The sequence below is a fragment of the Lactuca sativa genome, chromosome 4, assembly GCF_002870075.4.
Source record: "Lactuca sativa cultivar Salinas chromosome 4, Lsat_Salinas_v11, whole genome shotgun sequence".
In the NCBI taxonomy this organism is placed as follows: domain Eukaryota; kingdom Viridiplantae; phylum Streptophyta; class Magnoliopsida; order Asterales; family Asteraceae; genus Lactuca; species Lactuca sativa.
In genome coordinates, this window is record NC_056626.2 from 24,255,996 (window position 1) to 24,267,386 (window position 11,391).

Here is an 11,391-nt window from a genome sequence, read left to right on the forward strand (position 1 = left end):
GACATTCAACAAAAATAAAAAGATTGTTATGTAAAGATTAATTGCCTAGCAATCGAGTGTACTCTTCCGTTTTCTTATCAAACCCTACTATATTCCGGCGAAATTAGCAAACAATAAGCACACCCAAAAATCCAAGCATCACCAGAAGTGGAGGCGCAGCCCAGAAGTTGCGGTGGGCGCCCGAGAAATACTGGTTGACGGGATAAAGATTTTCCGGTGGACCGGTTATGTAAATGTATGACGGAGGACCCAGCGCATATCCACCTCCGGTAGGTGGGGGAGGGCAGTTCAGGCCGGGTGTTGGAGAAGGCATCTTGGGTGGTGGTGGTGGTGGCGGTGTTAGTGGTGGCGTTGGAGGAGGAGGAGGAGGAGGAGGACTAGTAATGTAGCAAGGATTGTTACAAGGGCAACCGCCACATTTTATTAGGTCTTCCGGTGATCCGCCAGAGACTGTGGTGGTTGAAGTGGTGTCGTCAAGATTCATTCCTTTGACTGGTGCTGAAGCCATCACCATGATGATAAAAAAGATGATCTGAAAAGTTAGCAACATGATTGATGATGTGGGGGCCACCGCCGGAGAAGTTTTCTTACACGGTGAAGAAAATAAATTGATGTTTGTGGGTGATTCAAGGGGAAATCAAAAGGTGATTTCACCGCGGTTGGAGGTGGTGATCTAGATCAATGCAAGGAAGATCGCAAGGCATGCACTATTGCATTGCATGTGGATGGCGTATTTAAAGGTTCTATCATGGCAGCTCTATTACTATTTTACAAAAAAAATCATTTAATAAAACTATATTTTAAAATTTTACTAGAAAAATAAATATTAATAAAAATGTGTTGCAAAAAGTTTCAAACCAGATATATTTTATCGATTAATATTAATTTTGGTTTTTGTCAATGAGTTTTTTGTTTTATTTTCATTAATGCATTCTTGACAAATATTCTTGTTAGTGGTATATAAATAGAAAGTAAAATAATTTCAAGTTCAGTTATATATTAATTTTTGTATTTATTTATTTTATCAAACGATTAGGTTTTAGTGCTAAAATAGAACAAAATATTTTATTTAATAGAAACATAAATTTATAATATTTTAAATACTAAATAAAAATAATTATACATTGGGGAACTTTAAATATGTATCACTTGGAAAGCATTGAACTTGTGTTTTTTAATTAAAAGCAAATTCTATCAGAAAAGGGTGAAGACTGAAGAGTTAAAAAAAAGGTGGATCATCTTTACATGTCTACGCCTACAATAATTGCATTTTGTCATAAAAACATATATTTTTAAAAACTTAGAGATCCCATTATTTCTGATATTGAATTTTTAGTTCATTACCTTTTCATAATTGATTTAATATATAATTAAGAGAATAAACTTTTTATTGGCAGCTTATATGATTACTGTAATAACTACATAAACAATTGCAATTAGAGGAAAATGTTAATTTTATTTGATACATTGACATACCGATGCGAGATATGCTAAGACTCTATCTTAAAGACGTATTCCATGAAAATAGATAAAGATGTCTTATAACATGGAAAGTATAGACGTCAGCGTCATCTCTGATATCATGAGAGATGTGTTGAATCATTGATTAACTCTCCAAAATAGCCTTAATGAGGGGGATGGGTATCGAACATAAATAGAGACATGTAAAATTGTGTCGCTGAGATACATTGTTGTGGTTTGGAAAAGAAGAAAGTTTCTCAAATTGATTAATCGTTTGGATCTGTTTGAAAGATCGTTTGATAATTTTCTGAATATAATATTTCGATCATATGTTTGATTGACACGAAATTCTAATTATTTAGATAATCATTCAAGGTACAGTATTCACAAAATAGAATTTTGTGGAATTCAGATTGTTCTAACAAGTAAAACTTTATGGTTTTAAAGATAATTATAAAGAATATATTATGAAAATAGTATTTTTCATAATATTTTCCGTAACAATCCAAAGTTTCTTTTACAACATTTGTAAAAGGTTTCATAGATTTTCTGTAAGTTTTATATAATTTATTATAATATTTTAAAATACTTTCGTTAAAAAATTATAAAACTTTTGTTAAAAGGTATAAAAAGTTGTAATTTTTTTAAAACATTTGCAAAATCTTTTTTGTTTAAAAGTAATTGTATTAAAAAAAAGTTGTAGAAAAACAAATTTGTAAATTAAACTAAAAAATTTTAAAAAAACTTATAAATTAAACTAAATATAAGATGAAATTTTTTTATAATTAATTCTTTTAATTATCAATAATATATAATTAACTTTATAAAGTATATTTTAATATTATAGATGATTCATTAAGATTTTACTAATTGTTCTTTTAGTTTTATGTTTGTAAACATCTTTTATAAATAATGTTCCAGTTTATTGTTTGTTAACACCGGGTTGTAGCATATAAAAGAATACTTATTGTCGATACCATAATATTACGATTACGTATTGTCGACACACACTTCAGCTCTTCCTATGATGTCGATGCCATAATATTAAGAATACTTATGTACTATTTTTTACTGAATTTAAAAAACATTAATTGGTAAAGTATACTAGCTAGTGAAGTGCATGTGAATTGGTTGGCAAAACCATAAAGTTAGGTTTCCAAAGAAAAGGGTGTTGGCCCTGTTGTAACATATGATCAAATGAAATGTTCTATGTGTGGTTTTAATAGCACTATAAGATTTGTGTAAAATAATCCAAAGATCTTTATCATAAGTTAGGTTCTATAATTGTGTGGCTAAAAGATTTTATATATATATATATATATATATATATATATATATATATATATATATATATATATATATATATATATATATATATATATATATATATATATAGGGAGTGGTTCAAATGAGAACCAAAAAATGTTAAGAACCGTAAGAACCTCTAACTTTAGGTGTTTATAAAGGGTTTAGGGTTTAGGGTTAAGAACCCTAAACCCTAAACCTTAAACCCTAAACTCATTATAAACACCCTAAACCATTAACCATTTATAAACATCTAAAATTAGAGGTTCTTACGGTTCTTAACATTTTTTGGTTCTCATTTGAACATTTACCTATATATATATATATATATATATATATATATATATATATATATATATATATATATATATATATATATATATATATATATATATTAATGAAACTATCACCAAACATTTTAATTGACCCATGTATAGTTTTGAATATTCTGAAATAAGATCTATGTATGCATAAAAGGGATTCAAACTATACTTATTATACCAAAATTTTCCCCAAAACTTCCTTATTTTCAAACCATTTTTTTTACAAAGAAGATCGTACAACCACACTTCATTTTCACATAACAAAATTTCTCTTTATTGAACAATTGGTTTCTGAAAATCATAATATTAAGACTTTATTTTTATTTTATTTGGATAAAAACAAAAAAAAAACATGACTTTGCGGTGGAACCTTCGCAAAATTAATGATTATTTTGTGTAAAAAGTAAGGAAAATGATCTTTATGTTATATATATATATATATATATATATATATATATATATATATATATATATATATATATATATATATATATATATATATATATATATATATATATATATATATATATATATATATATATATATAGAGAGAGAGAGAGAGAGAGAGAGTAAATTACACGAATGGTCCCTATGGTTTAAGCTAATTTGTGTGTTTGGTCCCTAACTTTTTTTGTTAATTCGGACGGTCCTTAATGTATGTTTTTGTTGCATGTTTGGTCTCTATCTAACCTAAAAAGATTATTATGCACTTATTAATTTTGTAAATAATTTTATTATATATGTATTTCTTTTTTATTTATTGTTTATTGTTAAAGAGATAAATGTGGCCCACCCCTTTCTCAAACCACCATATCTTCGTCTATCTCTCTGTTTCTCTCATATCATAGTTTTTGAGAACCCTAAAACTGGTGATATTATTACACCCTCACCGGTGACGACATCCTTACCGCTGTCGAACTTAATTGATTTCTCTGTTCTAAAAGCGCCACATACGTCTTCGCACCCCATTCCAGGAACGACACATACAACCCACCTTCTCCTCTTTCCCGTCGTCTTCGACATAAGATACTCTTTAGCACCTGCAAACCCGTCGATCGATCCATTTTCTCTACTTCTTATGGTCGTCACAAATCAAATCCAAATCCAGAAAAAACTTTGATTGTGTTTCGAGACGGTGAGACCTTCATTTGCTCTGCTTCCGTTTTCTCTCAAAATCCTCCTAAAAGCTAACGTCGTCGCTGGAGACCTATGGACCACCATGCCAACCACCCCTGCTCAAACCACCATATATGTTTCAGAAGGAACCCTAATATTAAGCAATTGAGCATTGTAATCAATTCCCCAATTTCTCATAGGCAATTCTTGTAGTTTCCACCCCACGACTTGCTCTTTCGGAGCACTTGAGATAAAAGTATCAAGCAATTAACCATTTACCCTCTTCTTCTAACAATTTTCTGGTTCTCTTTCTCCCTTTCTCTTTATCTTGCTCCACCATCATCGAACCTGCAAAACAAGGAAATTTAATAAAAGGAGGTGCATGTTCAAGGGATAAGAGGGGAACAAGATGTGGCAGAGAGGATTTCATATAGGGTGGGACGGGTAGGGATGTCAAAAAAACCCGAATCCGATTAACCCGACCCGACCCTAACCCGATTAAGGCATTTAGGGTCGGGTTTTATAGGGTCAAAATTATTAATCGAGTTATTCGGGTTAACCCGACAAACCCGAACTATAGTTTGGGTCGGGTTTAGAGTTGATTTTTTTTATAAAAGTCGGGTTTCGGATTAACCCGATTAACCCGAATAAAAATATACTACAATATTTATGTATTTTATTCCACCTCACATCTTCTATTTTTGTACATTACGTGGCCTAAAAAAGAGGAAAATAAGATGCAACACAATTGTAGAACAAAATATTGATTTGTACAAATGGAAATTAATATGTAGCATAGTAAAATAATATGCAATGATAGTTTATCGTGGCCTAAAATAAAAAATACACAGTCACAAATCAAATGAATAATTCTTTTTACTTGTATAGTATAAACAAGAAAAATAAACCATATGCACTCAAAGTCATTTGGATTTAACACATCCTAATTTAACCTTCTGAAAATAAACATTATTATAGATATGACACAATATTTTTGTCTTACATTGTAACCCGATTAACCCGACTAACCCGACACTATAAACCCGAAACCCGAATAACCCGAACCCGGATAACCCGTATCTTAATAGGGTCGGGTTCCGGGTGAAATTATTTTTATAAAAAAACCCGACTAACCCGACCCATTTAACCCGAAACCCGATCGGGTTGACCCGATTAACACCCCTAGGGACGGGTGGCCGACGACAGAGGGACGACATAACCATTTTTGTAATGGAACTCCGATGATGGGAGGCTTTGGTGATGAAAAACCAAAAGATAACAAGACAAGAGTGATGCATATACGTCTTGGATGGGGGTTTAGGGGTGGACCCATTTTTCGTTAATACTTCCTTCGTCCCATATTTATTGTCCACTTTTGACTTTTGAAATATTTATTATTCAACTTTGATCTTAAATATTTTAATTTGTGTCATAGTATATTACTTGATGAAACTTTTAACAATGAAAAGATATTTAAAACACAATTCATTCATATATTTTGCATCTACTATTATATATAAAATTAAAAATATTTAAAGTTAAAGTTGAAGAATAAAGACTACAAAAATCAAAAGTGGACAATAAATATAGGATGGAGGTAGTAATAAATTAATTAAAAAATATATTTATTTTCTTTAAATATTTATTTACCTAGTTTAAATATAACAACATTCTATAAAGGTATTATAGTCATTTTAGGTGTAGAATGGATGAAACGCGCAATAAAACGAAACTATATGTAACATCCTGATTTCCCAAGTATATTATTTTATTTAATTATTTTGGAGTTTGAGGAGGAACTCGGCGAGTTGGAGCCAAGACTCGTCGAGTAGGGTCGCGGATGTTCATCCGGGTTCACGTCCGGACTCGGCGAGTCCATTAGTGGACTAGGCGAGTCCACGCTGTTTAATGAAACCCTAATCCCCCGGGTTTGGAGCCTATTTAAGGGCACTTATAGCCTCCCATTGCGGCTACCAGTCCCTTGAGAGAACCCTAAGTGAGCCAAATCGTTGTGAGGGAGAAGAAGTCGCTTTTGATCCTTGAACCCTTGGTTTGGCAAGAAGAAGGTGACAAGAGCAAAGAGGAGGTGCGATTCAAGCAGTTCCAGAGTTCAGAGACATCATTTTGAGGTAATGGTTCGAACCTCCTTTAGTTTTGGTGTTGATCATTAGATTTAGGGTTTTCTAACCCCTTTGGAGAGTGATTATGTGAAGCAAATGGTCCCTCTTCGAGTTTGTGCCTTGGATCTGGACTCAAAGAGGTCCAGAGACCTTGACCCTTGGAGCTTTATGGACCAGTTTGGGGTTATTGGCCTTAGGTTGCCATTTTTGGGACTAAATCTCCTTTTTATGCCTTGTTGTGGTTATACAAGCATCAAGTTTCGAACTTTACGTGACATTCATGCTTGGGGAGGCCAGATCTATGGTTTGGGGAAACAGATCTGACCTCAGGAGGTCAGTAGAGTTTGTGCATGGCATGAACTCACCGAGTTGTTCTTGAGACTCGGCGAGTAGGGTTAGGGTTTCACGTAAATTGCTCAGTGAATAGACTTGCCGAGTTGGGGGATGACTCAGTGAGTCAGGAGGGGGTTAGAGGACTGGAGTTCAAGGCGGTACTCGCCGAGTTGTTCTTGAGACTCAGCGAGTTGAGTCGGGGTGGCCCCGCGATTCCTGTCCGGTATGACTCGTCGAGCATAGGGAGGAACTCGACGTACCAAGCGGGACAAAGAGTTAGTGGACATGTGTGTACTCGCCGAGTCACCGGAGTGCACTCGGCGAGTTGGGTCAAAGTTTGACCGTTAACTTTTGTTGACTTTTAGGGTTTGGTCAGCAATGTGGCCTTTGGGCCAAGAAGGGGGTAAAATGGTCTTTTACCCTTAGGAGGGTGCAAAGAGAGGATTGAGTCTAGTCTCGAGAGTTATGTTCAAGAGAGCATTTGCCTTATGTGATAGATGTGGCGAGTTCGAGATGCAAGCGTGAGGATATCTGCTTCCTGCTTGCCAGGTGAGTCTTCTCACTATACTTTACCTTGAGTAGGTAACCAGAGTTATGTGACAGAGTATTTGTATGCTATGTATGTTATGTGTACTACTGCATTATTTCTATGTGATTTATGTTGCGCATGTTTACAGAGTTAGAACCGGAAGGTTCCCAGAGTTAGAACCGGAGGGTTCACAGAGTTAGAACCGGAAGGTTCACAGAGTAGGTTCCACGGACCCACAGAGTTATAGCCTCGAGTGGCTAATATGTGTTATATATGGTATTTTGGGGAACTCACTAAGCTTTGTGCTTACGGTGTTTCGTGTTATGTGTTTCAGGTTTCTCTCAGGATCACGGGACGGCACCGGCTCGATTGTACACACCAGAGAAAGAGTCATGTTTTGAGGATCCTAGTTTATTATGCAAGTGAAAATGGAGTTATGTTTTTTTTGTAATTCAATTATGAATGAGATTTTAAGAAAAGTGTTTTTTTAGAATTAAACAATTATTTTTAAATGAAAAATTGTTTTGAAATTTACGGTGTTACAAGTTGGTATCAAAGCCTTGGTTTGAGGGATTCGGATGCACCTTCGGGTAAATCTGGACTCAAACTGAGGAAGTAAGAAAAGTTTTCAAAGAAATAATTTTCTAAAGTGAATAAGAGTTCAAAGAGAAAGCGAGAAAGAGCAGTGTGTACAATCAGCCAGAGCCCGAACGGTGATTTCCCAAAATACCCTTACTTTTGTGTTATGAGATATTTATGATGCACTTTATGAGATATTATTGCTTGACTAGAGACAGGCTAGGTATTTCATATCTTAGGACTAGAGTGGCCTGATTTGTGATGCCTTAGCCTAGGAATTGCTGTTATATGCGATGTGCTTTTGAGTATGTGATGAGTGAGAATATTTAGTTGGAATCCTTTAGGGGATTTGAGTAGAGGAGTAATCTAGGGGAGATACCTAGATGAGTACCGTGGTACTTAGCGAAAGAATAGTTAGAACCCGTGAGGGGAAGAGTTGCAGAGTTCAGTGGTACTTTGGAGGATGAGCAGAGCAAGCGGAGTTATCACCCAGAGTGAGTCCTATGTATTCTTCGATGCTCGAATGTTGCTTGCTTCGTGCTTTGTGGAACTCTCGATGATGGGAGTCAGCTACCAAACGAATATGATGATATTCAGGAGGTAGATGGATGGCATCATTAGGAGCTCTCCAGCAGCTGATGGCAGAGAAGTGTGGGAATCTAGGAAGAGCCTAGGGAGTAACCTTAGCCAGATGAGTACACTGGAAGAGTAGAGAATTTCGCTGGGGAGCGAGCACGTGCGACGGAATTGGTTAATGAGAAGGTCGAGCAGCTACTTAGGAGCTCCGGGATAGTCCGTGTGGAAAGTATGGGTAGAGGTGGCAGGTAGTATGGGCCCGTACTACTGAAAGCAGAGGACCCATACTTGATACAAGGAGTATTCTGAAGGTTCTAATGAGCGGATTGAGGAGTGATGTTATGGTTCGAGTACCATACATCGGAGCAGATGGAGGAGTGATGTTATGGTTCGAGTACCATACATCGGAGCGGATGGAGGAGTGATGTTATGGTTCGAGTACCATACATCGGAGCGGATTGAGGAGTGATGTTATGGTTTGAGTACCATACATCGGAGCGGATTGAGGAGTGATGTTATGGTTCGAGTACCATACATCGGAGCGGATTGAGGAGTGATGTTATGGTTCGAGTACCATACATCGGAGCGGATTGAGGAGTGATGTTATGGTTCGAGTACCATACATCGGAGCGGATTGAGGAGTGATGTTATGGTTCGAGTACCATACATCGGAGCGGATTGAGGAGTGAAGTTATGGTTCGAGTACCATACATCGGAGCGGATTGAGGAGTGATGTTATGGTTCGAGTACCATACATCGGAGCGGATCGAGGAGTGATGTTATGGTTCAAGTACCATACATCAGAGCGGATTGAGGAGTGATGTTATGTTTCGAGTACCATACATCGGAGCGGATCGAGGAGTGAAGTTATGGTTCGAGTACCATACATCGGAGCGGATGGAGGAGTGATGTTATGGTTCGAGTACCATACATCGGAGCGGATGGAGGAGTGATGCTATGGTTCAAGTACCATACACCGGAGCATATTAAGAAGAGATGTCATGGGATGAGCACCATGGTTCGTAGTGAATGATGCTTGTAGTTCTCCGATTATCCGGTCATGATTGATGAGGTAGAGATTGGACGCTATGGGTTTTAGGCCAGTGTGCCATGATTGAGTTCGAAGAGGCGTCCCTTGAGAGGGAGGTCGAGAGCCTTTCAGAGTATTTTGGTAAGGAGGGGAGAATTTCGGTCTAAGTTGAGCAATCAGTCGATAGAGGAGATGTCACCTTCTATGACCTGGGTGGTGCTATTTATGTTCGTGTGCGAAACATGAGAGGCATGATGTTTAAGTTTTGGGTTTGGGGGTAAACTCTGCAGGTTGTCATTGATGATGATTTTCCATCAGAGTATCAGGTAGCATGTGTGCCGCGAGGCAGTGATTTACCATGAGCAGATAGTCAGTTGGGACTGAGATAGTCGAGGACCACGTTACACCTATTTGAGTATAGTAGGGTGTATTGTAGAGGTATCAGTGGGGAGTCCAGACGAGTTTATCAGTGCAGTGGTTTTTCTATCTATGTTGGGTATTGAATATGGGAGTGGGTCCCTGTTCTTAGGATGATCCATGTGTTGGAACGTCGGTTGATGAGTCGAGGTGGGGGAGTATGATGATTTCGTGGTCCAGTCTATGAGTCAGTGATGTTATTGGACAGTTGAGTTGTTTGGTATTAGATTGGCACGAGACTTGGAACGACTAGAGGCAGTCGTGACGAGAAGTTGTTGAGGATGTCATCTGAGGTTCAGAGTATATAAGTGATGGATTTTGGTCCTAAGAACATCCTATGTGCTCTTACAAACCCTAATGCTTGGATCTAGGTTTCTCTATTGTACATGCAAGTTATCCAAGACTATAAACCCTATTTCTATCATTCAAGTAATCATATTGATCATGAGAATAGGTTTATAATATTACCTTGATTGTTATGTAGCAATAACAATCCCAAATCTCCTTGTATTGACTTTGGAAGGCTTAGAGTCACAAGTGTCACTCCTCTAATGGTTCACAAACACCATAAGCAAGAGGATGAAGAGGAGAGAGGATGGAGGCTGCCCAAATCGTGTTCTAACCCTAGAAGAGAAGTTCCCCACGTTTTTGAGCCTTAATGGTTCTATATATAGTGAGGCTATTAGGGTTATCTAACAAGGAAACCCTAATTTGGTCGCTTAAGCCCTAAGCAACCCATAGACTCCTTTAATCAAGCCCTTGGACGGTTTCCTTATGGGTTTCCCATTAGAATTTGTCCACCCCTTGATTCAAGACAACCCATGGCCCAAATTGCAATTATCTTATAATTACAATTCCAGTCCCTTAAGTTTAATTAATCTCTTTTAGTCACAAAACTAATTACCAATTAATTCTTGACTAATATTAATTAAACAATATGATTTCTCCTTTAATATATTATTCTCATAATATATTAATAAATCATATTTAATCATTTCTCTCCATAATTCATCCTATCAAGTTGCTTTGGTGAAGACAACCCAAAAGGACCATGCACCATCGGGTCAAGTACATACCAAAATAGTTATGGACTTAGACACTAATCCAACAATAAGATCGATTGATTTCCTTAAAGAGCATGATCGGGCATTGCGTAACACTTTCCATGGGCAGGTGCGTTATTGTTGGTGAAAATAGTTTGTGAGATTGTTGATGCGTCAGATAGTGATGGTTCGAACCCTAAGCGGGGGAGAACCGGGTGGTTTATTGAGAGAACCAGATATTTGTGCAAGAGCGGTTAGGGTTTGGATACAGAAACCTGCGGCTTGAATTCATGAGATCAGGGTCATTGATGATCAAGGAAAGGTGCAGGGCGAGATAATGCATGCAGTATATGTCTGAGAGAAGGATGGGTGTCTCCACGGCGGGTGGTCATTGGTCAGGAATCTAGTGGTGGTCAGAGTCATTTCAAGTGGAAGACTCGTAATGATGGTATGGGCAGTTGAGAACTTCTGGGTTGAAATATGGGTAGAAGATTGTCAAGTACGGGCTGGGATGTGTATATTTTCTTGGATTTTCAGCAGTAGTGGAAAGGGTTTCGGA

At 36.9% G+C, this 11,391-nt stretch overlaps 1 protein-coding gene across 1 annotated transcript; it reads right to left on the minus strand.

Annotated features, from left to right (window-relative positions):
- Positions 1-103: 103 nt before the first annotated feature.
- On the minus strand, positions 104-514 carry LOC111888791 (leucine-rich repeat extensin-like protein 6). The gene has a single exon (XM_023884899.1). It carries the CDS (start codon positions 512-514, stop codon positions 104-106), a length of 411 nt encoding a protein of 136 aa, XP_023740667.1.
- Positions 515-11,391: the final 10,877 nt, after the last annotated feature.